General features: G+C 42.4%; 1 protein-coding gene across 1 annotated transcript in view; it reads right to left on the bottom strand.

Annotated features, from left to right (window-relative positions):
* LOC133629853 (cadherin-6-like) overlaps positions 1-17,503 on the bottom strand; it is a 679,023-nt gene that overhangs the window by 144,732 nt on the left and 516,788 nt on the right. The window contains exon 8 of the mRNA XM_062020899.1: positions 716-901. Within this exon, the coding sequence (XP_061876883.1) occupies positions 716-901 (186 nt within the window). The remainder of the gene's footprint in view (positions 1-715; positions 902-17,503) is intronic.

The raw sequence follows: 17,503 nt of genomic DNA on the forward strand, positions 1-17,503 counted from the left end.
ATTTATCTTGATAGATTGAAAATTAACACCAATGAGTTTATTCAGAAAGTATAAATAACAACAAATAAAGATAGAACACTATTAACCGCAACATGTAAGTGTAAAAAAAAACAACCATTATGATTTGTACATTTTTAGAATGTGCTTGTTCTATTTTTAAACAAAGATCTGAAGTTGTCTTTATTTTTAAGTTATTGTGCCATGATTTTACCAGTCCGGCCCCTGGTCTAAACTTTCACCAACTTTATTGCATTTTTAATGAAATATACATTCAAAAAAAGTCCCATTCTATTCAGCCACAACTCTAAAATAAGTCAAACAAAAATATACCAAAAAAAATATGCCGACCATCCGCCACGTCCACCGAGGAGTCGCACCTGCCTGCAGCCGACTATCGCTGCAGGAGGCCGGGGGGAGTAGCAGCGCAACTCCCCGTGCGGGAGTGGAAGCCAACCAAGTTTTTTTTATACCCGCATTAAAGAGCACAAAGTAGGCTTATGTGTGAGCGAGAAGTCGCTGTTTAAAAAAAAATAAAAAAATAAAAGTTGTCAATAAAAACAAGTCATATGGAATTAAGTGCCGCTAATGAATAATGAAACACAGCCGAGTTGAAGCAACTCGTCACCCCCATCATGCGCCATCACTGACCGCCTACCCGTCATCCTCCAACCGGCCAACACGCCTCCGAGAGCGGACAACAAGACAAGCCTCTCACCTGGTGTGGCGGCGGTGGTGCTGGGTGGTGGTTGACGGCGCTGCTTTCGAGCCCCGGTGGCTGGAAGAGAGAGTATCCGATAGAGAGCAACCTGCGTCGGCCGCACACCGCAACTGCGCCGCGCACGTCCGCTCCTCGCTGGGTGGATGTCGCCGAGGATGAGGGGGGACGCCAGCCGCCCATTGGCTGCCGAGTCCCCGGCAGCATGCGGCGGGCGAGGGGCGGGGGGTAGAGGGTTGGAGGGAGGAGAGAAAAACAAATTAAAACAAACACCCCAAAAACAAACAAGTTTAACACGATTTTGTCATTAGTTTTCTAATTAAATGTGTTTTATTATTTTGAGGAACATTGCAAATCATTGTTTTTTTTTGCCTTTAATTACAGCAAGATGTCACATCATGAGGAATTCATGCCATTATAGGATTAGGGAATTGTTATACATGACAGAATTTATGTGCAAAACCAGTTGACAATGAAAACGTCCTGATAAATTGTGTAGATTTAATCATCTATAAGAACTGTGAACTGTTACAAATAAGAAATAATCGGAATCACAATCAGAAACAAACCCCGAGGACAAATTAAGATTTTCAGCACAATCCCATTCATGAGCAGACAAACATTACAGGGAGACGGAACAGGATCGCTGACGGGTCTGCCAACTGCCGGCGCCCTTTACAAAAAAGGCGAGAAACAGGTAAACGCTGGGAATGGGGGGCATAGCCATAGCACACATAAAAATGTGTGTAAGAGGGAAACATCAAACATCAAAGAAAACAAAGGACATTAAAGGCCTACTGCAATGACATTTTCTTAATTAAACGGGGATAGCAGATCCATTCTATGTGTCATACTTGATCATTTCGCGATATTGCCATATTTTTGCTGAAAGGATTAGTAGAGAACATTGACGATAAAGTTTTGGTCGCTGATAAAAAAGCCTTGCCTGTACCGGAAGTAGCGTGACGTCGCAGGTTGAAGGCCCCTCACATCTGCACATTGTTTACACCAGCAGCGAGAGCGATTCGGACCGAGAAAGCAACGATTACCCCATTAATTTGAGCCAGGATGAAAGATTTGTGGATGAGCAACGTGAGAGTGACGGATTAGAGTGCAGTGCAGGACGTATCTTTTTTTGCGCTGACCGTAACTTAGGTACAAGGTCATATTGGATTCCACACTCTCTCATTTTTCTATTGTGGATCATGGATTTGTATTTTAAACCACCTCGGATACTATATCCTCTTGAAAATGAGAGTCGAGAACGCGAAATGGACATTCACAGTGACTTTTATCTCCACGTCAATATATCGGCGAAGCACTTTAGCTACGGAGCTAACGTGATAGCATCGTGCTTAACTGCATATAGAAACAGACGAAATAAGCCCCTGACTGGAAGGATAGACAGAAGATCAACAATACTACCAAACTCTGGACCTGTAACCACACGGTTAATGGTGTACCGCCTGACGAAGCCTAGCAATGCTGTTGCTAACGACGCCATTGAAGCTAACTTAGCTACGGGACCTCGACAGAGCTATGCTAAAAACATTAGCTCTCCACCTACGCCAGCTCTCATCTGCTCATCACGACCCGTGCTCACCTGCGTTCCAGCGATCGACGGCGTGACGAAGGACTTCACCCGATCATCGATGCGGTCGGCGGCCCGGAGACGGAGGAAGTCAAGGTGAGGACAGCGGCGCTCGTTGTAGCTTTCGACGACATCAGAGTCGGCAAGAAACATATATTTTCCCAAAGTTACGTACGTGACATGCACATAGCGCCACGCACGTACGGGCAAGCGATCAAATGTTTGGAAGCAAAAGCTGTACTCACGGTAGCGCGTCTTCTATCCAAAAGTCAAAGTCCTCCTGGTTGTGTTGCTGCAGCCAGCCGCTAATACACAGATCCCACCTACAGCTTTCTTCTTTGCAGTCTCCATTGTTAATTGAACAAATTGCAAAAGATTCACCAACACAGATGTCCAGAATACTGTGGAATTTTGCGATGAAAACAGAGCTGTTTGTATTGGGATAAAATGTGTCCCAATACTTCCGCTACAACCCTTGACGTCACGCGCAAACGTCATCATACCTAGACGTTTTCAGCCGGAAGTTTCCCGGGAAATTTAAAATTGCACTTTATAAGTTAACCCGGCCGTATTGGCATGTGTTGCAATGTTAAGATTTCATCATTGATATATAAACTATCAGACTGCGTGGTCGGTAGTAGTGGGTTTCAGTAGGCCTTTAAAGACAAAAAACATTCATGAAGTTTGCTTCTTTTATGAATTTATTATGAGTCTACTGAAAATGTGAGCAAATCTGCTGGGTCAAAAGTATACATACAGCAATGTTAATATTTGCTTACATGTCCCTTGGCAAGTTTCACTGCAATAAGGCGCTTTTGGTAGCCATCCACAAGCTTCTGGTTTAATTTTTGACCACTCCTCTTGACAAAATTGGTGCAGTTCAGCTAAATTTGTTGGTTTTCTGACATGGACTTGTTTCTTCAGCATTGTCCACACGTTTAAGTCAGGACTTTGGGAAGGCCATTCTAAAACCTTAATTCTAGCCTGATTTAGCCATTCCTTTTCCACTTTGACATGTGTTTGGGGTCATTGTCCTGTTGGAACACCCAACTGCACCCAAGACCCAACCTCCGAGCTGATGGTTTTAGGTTGTCCTGAAGAATTTGGAGGTAGTCTTCCGTTTTCATTGTCCCATTTAAAGCACCAGTTCCATCCATCCATCCATCTTCTTCCGCTCATCCGAGGTCGGGTCGCAGGGGCAGTAGCCTAAGCAGGGAAGCCCAGACTTCCCTCTCCCCAGCCACTTCGCCCAGCTCTTCCCGGGAGATCCTGAGGCGTTCCTAAGCCAGCCGGGAGACATAGTCTTCCCAACGTGTCCTGGGTCTTCCCTGTGGCCTCCTACCGGTTGGACGTGCCCTAAACACCTCCCTAGGGAGGCGTTCGGGTGGCATCCTGACCAGATGCCCGAACCACCTCATCTGGCTCCTCTCGATGTGGAGGAGCAGTGGCTTTACTTTGAGCTCCTCCCAGATGGCAGAGCTTCTCACCCTATCTCTAAGGGAGAGCCTCGCCAAACGGCGGAGGGAACTCATTTCGGCCGCTTGTACCCGTGATCGTGTCCTTTCGGTCATAACCCAAAGCTCATGACCATAGGTGAGGATGGGAACGTAGATCGACCGGTAAATTGAGAGCTTTGCCTTCCGGCTCAGCTCCTTCTTCACCACAACGGATCGATACAGCATCCGCATTACTGAAGACGCCGCACCCTTCCCTCATTCGTGAACAAGACTCTGAGGTACTTGAACTCCTCCACTTGGGGCAGGGTCTCCTCCCCAACCCGGAGATGGCACTCCACCCTTTTCCGGGCGAGAACCATGGACTCGGACTTGGAGGTACTGATTCTCATCCCAGTCGCTTCACACTCGGCTGCGAACCAATCCAGTGAGAGCTGAAGATCCTGGCCAGATGAAGCCATCAGGACCACATCATCTGCAAAAAGCAGAGACCTACTCCTGCAGCCACCAAACCGGATCCCCTCAACGCCCTGACTGCGCCTCGAAATTCTGTCCACAAAAGTTATGAACGGAATCTGTGACAAAGGGCAGCCCTGGCGGGGTTCAACCCTCACTGGAAACGGGTCCGACTTACTGCCAGCAATGCAGACCAAGCTCTGACACTGATCGTACAGGGAGCGGACCGCCACAATTACACAGTCCGTTACCCCATACTCTCTGAGCACTCCCCACAGGACTTCCCGAGGGACACTGTCGAATGCCTTCTCCAAGTCCACAAAGCACATGTAGACTGGTTGGGCAAACTCCCATGCACCCTCAAGGACCCTGCCGAGAGTATAGAGCTGGTCCACAGTTCCACGACCAGGACGAAAACCGCACTGTTCCTCCTGAATCCAAGGTTCGACTATTCGGCGTAGCCTCCTCTCCAGTACACATGAATAGACCTTATCGGGAAGGCTGAAAGCACCAGTTCCATTGGCAGCAAAAGAGGCCCAGAGCATAATGCTACCACCACCATGCTTGACGGTAGGCATGGTGTTCCTGGGATTAAAGGCCTCACCTTTTCTCCTCCAAACATATTGCTGCGTGTTGAGGCCAAACAGCTCTTTTTTTTTTCATCTGACATCACATGGAAAATGATAAGACCTTCTGAAGGAAAGTTATGTGGTCAGATGAAACCAAAATTGAGCTGTTTGGTCACAGTACCAAATAAAATTGCTTTGGAGGTCGGTGAGCAAAACCAGAATTATTCCGTACATTAGGCGCACCGGGTTATAAGGAGCACTGTTGAGTTTTGAGCAAACATTTTTTTTAGGTGCGCCTTATAGTCCGGAAAATACAGTAATGATGACATGAAATTATTACATATGGCTCCTTTAAATAGACTTGTAAAATAAAAATAAAAATGGTCTTGTTTTTAATGAACACTTAGACCTACTACCCTACTGTATTTTAATGTTGATCATTATGGTGGTACTTGGAGAGCCAAATGTTTTCTGAGGTGGTACTTGGTTTGAGAACCACTGGGAGCGATCATTGTTGAATTTGAGTTTGTGCGTCTTATTTTGTTTATTAGCAGGATTATCGGAAAACTTTGGGCCCAAATGAGGAAGAAGCTCCAAAATATTTGAACATATTTGAGACAATGAAGACATATTGTTTTAGTGCTTATGAACAGTGTACGGATTGTTCTTTAACATATAAACAGAAACAGCTTCAGAGCACACGCATTAAAATGATAGAGAAATAATTTTTAGCATTGAAGTAAATATGCATTCTAAACTGCTCCTAAATCAAAATATTGTGTGATTGACAGTGTTGGGTTAGTTACTGAAAACTAGTAACTAGTTACAGTTACTAGTTACTTTATTTCAAAAGTAACTCAGCTACTTACACCAAAAAGTGTAAAGTAACAATTTAATAATTTTTCTAAAGCCCCCTTTAAAGCCCTTTTAGCCTTCATTTCAGTACTGTTATTGCACTGGAGAATAATACAATGTGTTGATCAACTAAATGATAATTAAATGATAAATGGGTTATACTTGTATAGCACTTTTCTACCTTCAAGGTACTCAAAACGCTTTGACAGTATTTCCACATTCACCCATTCACACACACATTCGCACACTGATGGCGGGAGCTGCCATGCAAGGCGCTAACCAGCAGCCATCAGGAGCAAGGGTGAAGTGTCTTTCCCAAGGACACAACGGACGTGACTAGGATGGTAGAAGGTGGGGATTGAACCCCAGTAACCAGCAACCCTCCGATTGCTGGCACGGCCACTCTACCAACTTCGCCACTAGACATGCGTTTGCATCACTGAACTCTGCTAAGCAATGTGGTCTACATCAGTGGTCCCCAACCTTTTTGTACTTGCGGACCGGTCAACGCTTGAAAATTTGTCAGGGGGTGGGGGGGTAGTAAAACAATTTTTTTTTTTTCTCATAAAGAAATACAATCATGTGTGCTTACGGACTGTATCCCTGCAGATTGTGTTGATTTATATTGATATATAATGTATATATTGTGTTTTTTATGTTGATTTAAAGGCCTACTGAAACCTACTACTACCGACCACGCAGTCCGATAGTTTATATATCAATGATGAAATCTTAACATTGCAACACATGCCAATACGGCCGGGTTAACTTATAAAATGACTTTTAAAACTTCCCGGGAAATATCCGGCTGAAACGTCGCGGTATGATGACGTATGCGCGTGACGAAGTCAGAGTAACGGAAGTTATGGTACCCGTAGAATCCTATACAAAAAGCTCTGTTTTCATTTCATAATTCCACAGTATTTTGGACATCTTTTGCAATTTGTTTAATGAACAATGAAGGCTGCAAAGAAGACAGTTGTAGGTGGGATCGGTGTATTAGCAGCGGACTACAGCAACACAACCAGGAGGACTTTGTTGGAGCGCTAGCCGCGCTAGCCGCGCTAGCCGCGCTAGCCGCGCTAGCCGTGCTAGCCGTGCTAGCCGCGCTAGCCGCGCTAGCCGCGCTTGCCGCGCTAGCCGCGCTTGCCGCCGACCTCACCTTGACTTCCTACGTCTCCGGGCCGCCAAACGCATCGGGTGAAGTCCTTCGTCCTTCTGCTGATCGCTGGAACGCAGGTGAGCATGGGTGTTGATGAGTAGATGAGGGCTGGCTGGCGTAGATGGAGAGCTAATGTTTTTAGCGTAGCTCTGTGAGGTCCCGTTGCTAAGTTGCTAAGTTAGCTTCAATGGCGTCGTTAGCACAGCATTGTTAACCTTCGCCAGCCTGGAAAGTATTAACCGTGTATTTACATGTCCACGGTTTAATAGTATTGTTGATTTTCTATCTATCCTTCCTTCTATCCTTTATTTTCTTGTTTCTATATGCAGTTAAAGCACGATGCTATCACGTTAGCTCGTAGCTAAAGCATTTCGCCGATGTATTGTCGTGGAGATAAAAGGCACTGAATGTCCATTTTGCGTTCTCGACTCTCATTTTCAAGAGGATATAGTATCCGAGGTGGTTTAAAATACAAATCCGTGATCCACAATAAAACAAGGAGAGTGTGGAATCCAATGAGCCAGCTTGTACCTAAGTTACGGTCAGAGCGAAAAAAGATACAACCATCACTGTCTCTCAAGTCCTTCACTGTAACGTTCCTCATCTACGAATCTTTCATCCTCGCTCAAATTAATGGGGTAATCATCACTTTCTCGGTCCGAATCTCTCTCGCTCCATTGTAAACAATGGGGAAGTGTGAGGAATACTAGCTCCTGTGACGTCACGCTACTTCCGGTACAGGCAAGGCTTTTTTTATCAGCGAGCAAAAGTTGCGAACTTTATCGTCGATTTTCTTTATTAAATCCTTTCAGCAAAAATATGGCAATATCGCAAAATGATCAAGTATGACACATAGAATGGATCTGCTATTCCCGTTTAAATAAAAAAAAATCATTTCAGTAGGCCTTTAATTTAAAAAAAAAATAAAACATTTTTTTTTTTATTTCTTGTGCGGCCGCGGCCCGGTACCAATCGGTCCGTGGACCGATTGGTACCACTAGGGACCACTGGTCTACATACAACACACAAAGACAAAGATGTGTTTCAAAGGGCCAATTTGTTTCAGACCAGAACAAATTCACAAAACTATTTTAAAAGCTGCAACATAACATACATAAGTAACAAACAGCGTAGTAACAACGTAGCTGTAAACCAAGGAAGGCACACACTACATACACAAAGCCTAACCAGGCATTTTTTTCTCCCTCATGGAATTCTGAAATAAAATCATGTCTGAAGCCCAGAACACTCTACACCAGTGGTTCTTAACCTGGGTTCGATCGAACCCTAGGGGTTCGGTGAGTCGGCCTCAAGGGTTCGGCCGAGGCTCCGCCGCAGAGATGTCAAGACACGCCTGACTCATCGTGTAAATAAAAACTTCTCCCTGTCTGCGTATTATGGATACCCCCAAACAATGTTCCCTCTAATTTTCCATATGTGTGAGCAAACGCAAAAACTCCTTGAGCATTCAGTGGAGCACATGTGAGCGACGTCAGACCTGCAGCACACCTGTCCCAAACCTGACTAACTAACAAGTTCAAAGTTTTATTATTGTAATCAAATGACAGCAGTCATTTCCATGGGATTATTTTCTAACATAAGTGTTTTGGCCCACTTACAACGACTAACATATTGTTTTTCATGAGCTGTGTACTAGTATTATATGTCTGGGTGGGGGGTCCTACTTTGGAAATAATGTGTACCCCTTTCAGATATCGCATTTAGTTCCCACTAAAACATTCACATGTTGCACAATGAGATGTAAACATGGGATCATGTGTACATTCCTGTAACTTTCTGTTTGTAAAATATACCTTTATTAGTATTTCTTTAATATAACAACATCATTTTATAATTACGGTTCGGGTTCGGTGAATGCGCATATGAAACTGGTGGGGTTCGGTACCTCCAACAAGGTTAAGAACCACTGCTCTACACATTTCCCCAGTTTTAGTCTAGAGATGAGGAAAGATTGGCCTGGCCCACTAGGATCCCTCTTTATATATGTGAACTTTATAGTCTATACATTTAGAGTGATGTGATAATTTAAACACTCTAGAAGTCTAGAATGAAAGAGTATATAAGAGAATTGTCAGAGTGTGTACCTTCAGTGATGAATGATGAGCAGAGGCAGAGTTTGGAGTGTTTTCTTTAGCTCGTCCAGGTACGTGGAAAATGTTTTCCGTGCCATTTGCTGTTCGATGCCCGGTATCATGCTAATTAGCTGCCTGAAAGCGGGTGACTCCACTGTAGAAATAGCCTGCATGTCTTCTCGCACATACGCTGCAATGGCTCTATCAATTTGTCCTGGTTAGCAGTCCCTCCGTTAAAATCCAGCCGCTGTTGCTTGGATGGTGGTGGAGGGGAAGTGTCTCTCTCTTTACTAGCTTTGTCGAAGCATGTTGCTTTTGTAGCTGTTTCAGCAGATTTGAATTGCTGTTTTGGGCAGTAGATAGGATCGTTGATCCAAGACACAACTTACGTTGAACTAAAATGTTCTTTTCTTTGTGCTCTCTCTTTACTGGCTTTGTCGAAGCATGTTGCTTTTGTAGCTGTTTCAGCAGATTTGAATTGCTGTTTTGGGCAGTAGATAGGATCGTTGATCCAAGACACAACTTACGTTGAACTAAAATGTTCTTTTCTTTGTGCTCGACAAAAGAAAAGTAGTGAGAATATCTCCATGTTAAGAAACTCGACTTTGGCTCTGCCATGATGTCTTGTTACTAAACACAGACCCCCCCCCCCCCACCACACACACACACCCACACACAGCGCACCTCTTCTCCCGCGCCTCTTATGCAGTTTTCCTGTAAAACACACTCAGATCTTCTCAGTTTCTAGCCGATACTACATAAAAAATTACGTAAAATAACGCAGTAACGCATCATGTAGTAACGATAACTGAGTTACTGAATATAAAAAATAACGCGTAGACTACTAGTTACCCCCGAAAATAACGATGTTACAGTAACTGGTGATCTAATTAAATTTCAAGACTTTAAAAGTTGGTATTCCGGTTGCTTAAAAAGTGACAATCTTGCCAACATGGCAGCCATCAGTGTGTGTAAGTGTGGGGTTCTTCAAGGTCCCGTCCTCGGCCTCCTTTAGGATCCACGTTCAATGCTGCGACGTTTGCTCATGTTTGGGGAGTCGTTGACTTCGTCTGTCACTTTGTTGATGTTTACAGTCGTGCCGCTTTCATTTGGGGACGAGGGGCTGAGATGGAGGGTTGGAGGGGGGTTTGAGGCTGGCCAGAAATCAGATTAAAGGCCAGGCATGTAAACTGCTGGGTTAGCGAGTAATCAAACTAATGCAGCTCATCACTTGCTTTATCCAGCGCGCTGCCTCCGCCAGATTACTGTCTGTAATCCCCCCCCCCGCATGTGTGCGTGTGCACGCTCATATACATGTAATAAACTCTTAAGCGTGCCACAAATAAAATGTACATGAGCTAAACAAGTTATGACGGAGGAAATGAGGTCGCAGGTACTGCGGACTTGCGTGTTTTGGTTTCGTTCGGGGTATATTTCTGATTGGATGCAGTTTTTAATCTGTATTGTGGCGATATTATGTTGTTACGTCACTGTGGGTGGAGGGGGGATGACAGCAGGCTTCGCAACTCATCTTGAAAATAAAGCTCTGCCAACGTACTGTCAGTTTGATGTTGTTATTTTGAGCACACAGGCTAACCTAGCGTGTGAATCTTTAGGGCACCTAATGATTTGATCCGATTCAACATGATTCTCCACTCAAATACATTCTCGCAATGTATTATTTAGCATAATAATTATTGTGAAAATTTTTCAAAACAGGATACAGGTTGTATATAAGTTCCTTCTGGTTGCATGGAGATGGCCTTAAAAAATAAATAAATATATACACACATATATATATATATATATACATATATATGTATATATACATACATATATAAAAATATACACATATTTATAAATATATACATATACATATATATACACACACACACACACACACACACACACACACACACACACACACACACACACACACACACACACACACACACACACACACACACACATATATATATATATATATATATATATATATATATATATATATATATATATATATATATATATATATATATATATACATATATATATATATATATGTGTATGTATATATATATACACATTGCTATTTTCAGCAGGACAATCATGATTCTTATTTGTAACGATTGTTAATCAATTAAAGAAAAATCTATATTTATTTATTCTAACATTACTCTTACATGTTAATAGGGGTTAACAAAAATGGATTTACACCCGAAACGTCTTATTCCTCTAAATAGATACATCATTTTCAAAAATCGATACACCGATATACATATATATATATATATATCTATATGTATATATGTGTGTATATATATATATATATATATATATATATATATACGTGTATATATATATATATATATATATATATACACACGTATATATATATATATATATACGTGTGTATATATATATATATATATATATATATATATATATATACACGTGTATATATATATATATATATATATATATATATACACACGTATATATATATATATATATATATATATATATATATATATATATATATATATATATATATATATATATATATATATATATATATATATATATATATATATATACACAGGTATATATATATATATATATATATATATATATATATATATATATATATATATATATATATATATATATATATATACACACACACACACAGGTATATATATATATATATATATTGGCCCTGCGATGAGGTGGCGACTTGTCCAGGGTGTACCCCGCCTTCCGCCCGATTGTAGCTGAGATAGGCTCCAGCGCCCCCGCGACCCCGAAGGGAATAAGCGGTAGAAAATGGATGGATGGATGGATATATATATATATATATATATATATATATATATATATATATATATATATATATATATATATATATATATATATATATATATATATATATATATATATATATATATATGCTGTGTATTGATTTTTGAAAACGATGTATCTATTTACAGGAATAAGACGTTTCAGGTGTAAATCCATTTTTGTGAACCCCTATTAACATGAGAGAGTAATGTTAGAATAAATAAATATAGATTTTTCTTTAATTGATTAACAATCATTACAAATAAGAATCATGATTGTCTTGCTGAAATAAGCAGGGGCGTCCATGATAACATTGCTTGAATAGCAACAAATGTTGCTCCATAATCTGTATGCACCTTTCAGCATTAATAGAATCAATAAAGTACTATTTATCCATCTATCTATCTAATGGTGCCGTGGGCACTAATACACCTCCATACCATCACAGATGCTGGCTTTCGAACTTGCGCCTATAACAATCCAGATGTTTTTTTTTTCCTTTTTGTTCCGGAGGACACAACGTCCACAGTTTCCAAAAACAATTTGAAATGTGGACTCGTCAGACCACAGAATACTTTTACACTTTGCCTCAGTCCATCTTAGATGAGCTTGGGCCCAGCGAAGACGGCAGCGTTTCCGGGTGTTGTTGATGAATGGCTTTCGCTTTGCATAGTAGAGTTTTAACTTGCACTTACAGATGTAGCGACAAACTGTAGTTACTGACAGTGGTTTGCTGAAGTGTTCCTGAGCCCATGTGTTGATATCCTTTACATACTGATGTCGCTTTTTGATGAAGGTCCGCAATATCATCGCTTACGTGCAGTGATTTCTCCAGATTCTCTGAACCTTTTGATGAAATTTCAGACCGTAGATGGTGAAATCCCTAAATTCCTTGCAATATCTCATTGAGAAATGTTGTTCCTAAACTGTTCTGACAATTTGCTAAGGCATTTGTTCACAAAGTGGTGACCCTCGCCCCATCCTTGTTTGTGAATGACTGAGCATTTCATAGAAGCTGCTTTTAAACCCAATCATAGCACCCACCTGTTCCCAATTAGCCTGTTCACCTGTGGGATGTTCCAAATAAGTGTTTGATGAGCATTCCTCAACTTTTGTTGAGGAATGCTGTTGAGGAAGTGACAAAAAATGAGGAGTCATTTTCATGAGATTATTTTGTAATATTAGTGATTTGGCTCACTTGTAATGAAAATAAAAGAAATCTTGTTTTTCATAAGCTATGGATTAGTATTTTACAATATGTCTGGGTGAGGGTCCTGCTTTGGAAATCATTTGTACCCCTTTCAGAGATCACATTAAGTTGCCCTTAAACATCCTCATGTTGCACAATGAAATGTAAGCATAGGATGATATTGTGCATTCCTGTAACTTTCTCTAGTAACAGCATTCCATGATTAATATCAATAAATTAACATTAATAATAAATGACAGTAGAATAAGCACACATATGACTGAGGAGTCATAGTGTAACTTTGTGTGGTGTTTGAGTTGTCCGACTTTTTGTGTGGCCATAAACGCACCAGTGGTTTGAGTGGTATGCGTGTTGGTGACAGATGACAAGTTGGTTTTGGCCTGGTTTGTACGGCAGAAAATGACTAGTTTTTCGAGATAGAAGTTTTTTACTCATGTTTTTGGTGTGGTTATGGCTGAATATAAACAGTTTTGCTCAATAATTTTTCCAAGATGGCGCCAGTATGTGCTTTGGCCCGCCGTCTTTCGCTGTCAGCTCTGTTCGTTTTTGTGTTGTTTGCGTCTATTTTCGTCTCTGTCAGCTCACTGCTTGTGTATGACCGCCAAACACTGTTGGATCTTTGCCCCTCTCCCACCGATATGATCAACTTCGACGTTGGTTTTTTGACGTCCCAGTCCTCTTTTTCACCTGGCCGGATTCCTGCCTTCCTTTCCCGCCCCCTGGCTCCTCTCCCCCGGCGGAAGCGTCTCCGGCGCCGCGGTAAACGTGGCGGCCAGCTGGTGAAAGTTAGGGCACTCCTGGCCCGGCTTCCCGTGGCTTCCCGAAGGAGGAATGGTGCGGTATCCGGTCTCTTCCTGCACCCACACTCGCTGGATCCCATCGGTTCCTGGCTTGTTCCTATCGTTGGTTTGGAGGAAGAGGCTTGCCGCTGTCGCTCCTGCTGTCCCCGCCCCCCGGAGGCGCGGGGTGGATTCCCGCCACCTGCGGGCTGTGTGTCGGGCCCCACCTGGATTAGCTGCGGCCTAGGTTCGGTCTTGTGAACGCAAGATCCTTGACAAACAAAACTTTTATCCTGAAGGATTTCTTCACTTCCCGCGGACTGGACTTCCTCTGTGTGACGGAAACATGGCTGAGAGCCGGTGAGTCCGCCCCTCTTAATGAACTTCTGCCTCCGGAGTGTTCCTACTTTAATTCTCCGCGGTCGTCCGGTCGAAAAGGAGGAGGATTAGCAGTCGTTTTTAAAAATGACTTTAAATGCCGTCAGATCCGCGTGCAATCCTCCTTTTCAAGCTTCGAACTGTGCATGTTTGAACTGGGTCTTTCTGATGTCGTCCTGTGTGCCGTCGTCTATCGACCACCCAAGTACCACAAAGACTTTATAACTGACTTTTCTGAATTTCTGGCTGAAATCCTGCCCAAATATGATCGTGTCCTTATTGTGGGTGATTTTAAAATTCACACCTGCTGTCCAGACGAGTCGCTTCCCAGGAGCTTCCTGAATGTAATTGAACTCTTTTAACTTCGTACAATCTGTATGTGGTTCCACACATGAACGCGGGCATACACTCGATTTAGTGCTCTCGTATGGTTTGTGTGTTTTTAATTTGGACATTTGCGACGCTGTGTTCTCTGATCATATGCCGATCCCGTTTGATATTCCCACTCAGTGTCCGGTTAAATTGTGCGCTCCGCCTCAACGCTCTCGCATGTTTAATTCTTCGTCTCCTGCTCTGTTCTCCTCAATTTTTTCGACTCTTTGTGAGGATAATTCTGCAGCCTCTGTATGTCTGAATACTGAAGCGTTGGTTTCTGGGTTCAACACTATTTGTTTACAAACACTGGACACGATCGCTCCTTTCAAGTGCCGCCGCTCTAAAGCCACGCCTCAGCCCTGGTTGAATGACGTCACTCAGGCTGCCAGGCGCAAGTGTAGAATGGCAGTTAGTTCATTTTTAAAGAAAGCCTGTTTTCCTTTCAGATGACTGTAAAAGCAGAGATGAATATATATCTATCTCAGATTGTATCTTCTAACTATAACAACCCCAGAGTTCTGTTTAAAACTATTAACACTGTCATTGATTCTCCCAAATCCGTTGGTTTTGATGCTTCTTTTGAATTCTGTGAAAATTGTCTCCATTTTTTCACAGACAAAATTGTGTCAACTAGAGCCAGTTTATCTCAGCCTTCATATGACCCTTCTGTTCCACTGAATTTCTCTTCTGTTTTCCATCAGTTTGAGCCGGTGTCCTTTTTTTTTTTTAAATGACACAGTTAGTCATATGAAGCCCTCTGGTTCTCCTGCAGACTCCCTCCCACCTCGCCTGTTTAAGGAGGTACTTGCTACTATTGGATCAAGTGTCCTTAACATTATCAATAGTAGCCTCTCTTCTGGAATAGTTCCAGTAGAGTTTAAACATGCAGTGGTACGACCGCTACTTAAAAAACCAAGCCTCGACCCTCTCTCCTCTCTAACTTTAGACCTATCTCTAATCTTCCATACATTTCTAAAATATTAGAGAAGGTTGTCTACAGTCAATTGTTGCCCTTCTTAGAGGATAATGGTATCACTGAGTTGTTCCAGTCCGGTTTTAAAGCCTTCCACAGCACAGAGTCAGCGCTTTTAAAAGTTTTTAACGATATCCTCCTGTCAACTGATTCTGGTAAATATGTTGTCCTGGTGCTTTTAGATCTGTCTGCTGCTTTCGACACCGTCGACCACGCCACCTTAATCACTCGTCTTGAGAACTGTGTGGGCATTAAGGGCGCCGCTCTCAACTGGTTCCGGTCGTACCTAACTGACAGGAGTTTTTGTGTAAAAATAGACAGTTTTATGTCTTCCATAGCTCCTTTACCACATGGGGTTCCCCAGGGCTCAATCCTTGCCCCAATCTTATTTGCGCTTTACCTTCTCCCCCTTGGTTCTATTTTTAGGAAGTACGATATTGCATTTCATTTTTATGCCGATGATTGCCAGATTTATTTTCCCATGGCACAAAATAACACGTTCAACGTCTTATTGACTGCCTGCACGATATCAAAGCCTGGCTTTCAGCTAACTTCCTGAGCCTAAATGAAGACAAAACAGAAGTTAAGTCGCTCCCCCTCCCCCAACGTTGACCTCGGCACTCTGACCCCGTATCTCAGCGACTGTGTCACAAACCTGGGGGTAAAGTTCGACTCAGATTTTAAATTCGAAAAACAAATCAGCAGCGTCGTACAAAAAAGCTTTTATCAATTACGCCAAATAGCGAAAGTGAAACCGCTTCTATCAGGACATGATCTCGAGAAATTAATCCACGCCTTTATCTCGACTCGTTTAGACTACTGCAATGCCCTGTATGTAGGCATTAGCCAGGCCTCCCTCGCCCGCCTGCAGCTCGTGCAGAACTCTGCTGCTCGTCTGCTAACACAGACCCGCAGACGTGAGCACATCACCCCTATGTTAGCGTCCCTTCACTGGCTCCCTGTGCGTTACCGAATCAATTTTAAACTCCTTTTATTTGTTTTTAAATGTCTAAACAACCTCGCGCCAACATATCTCTCCGACCTCCTTCAGCCTTACTGCCCCACCCGATCCCTAAGATCAGCCGATCAGCTGCTACTGACGGTCCCGGACACAAGGCTGAAGCTTAGAGGTGACAGAGCTTTCGCTGCTGCTGCTCCCAAGCTCTGGAACGACCTACCTCTGAGTGTTAGACAAGCCTCCTCTCTTCCTGTTAAATCTCTCTTAAAAACACTTTTATTCCATGGCTTTTAACACTGAGTGATATCCATCCTGCAATGGCGCCCCATAATACACCTGCTGTGAACCTGTTTTTATGTTTTTATATTTTATTTATTTATTTTTTATCGTGTTCTGTTTGTGTTGTGATGTGTTTGCTCGGTTCTTGTATTATTTTTAACCTGCCCATTGTACAGCACTTTGGCTACCCCTGTGGTAAATTTTAAATGTGCTTTATAAATAAAGTTGATTTGATTTGATTTGATTTGAATAAAGTGATCGATATAATTCGTGTCCTCGAAGCATCTCGATAGACGTTACAATAATTGAACGGTGCTCAATTGAACGGTGTTGTCGAACACCGTTAGGGCCGCTTGTTGTCACTGTCACTCTGAGTTGCATTGCAAAATTACACAGAATAAATGTGTTTATTTTGTTTAGAATTCAGATGGGTTTGATTTGGTGCGCGGCATATATTTGCTGTGCGCAGAGGACGCTTGAGCAGTGCGCAATTGCGCAAACGTGCACCTTAGAGGGAACGTTGACCCCTACTAACCTCCATCCATCCATCCATTTTCTACCGCTTGTACCCTTTTTGGGTACAAGCAGGGGGTACTGGAGCCTATCTCACCTACTAACCTAACATTGGTATTTATACATAGCACTGTAGCGCTAGTTTTGCTATAGTGTGTGTTCTGCTGTCCCACTCCTTAATATTACCTACCAATTTAAGTGGACCCCGACTTAAACAAGTTGAAAAACTTATTCGGGTGTTACCATTTAGTGGTCAATTGTACGGAATATGTACTTCACTGTGCAACCTACTAATAAAAAGA

Source organism: Entelurus aequoreus, linkage group LG15 (genome assembly GCF_033978785.1).
Source record: "Entelurus aequoreus isolate RoL-2023_Sb linkage group LG15, RoL_Eaeq_v1.1, whole genome shotgun sequence".
NCBI classification, from domain to species: Eukaryota; Metazoa; Chordata; class Actinopteri; order Syngnathiformes; family Syngnathidae; genus Entelurus; species Entelurus aequoreus.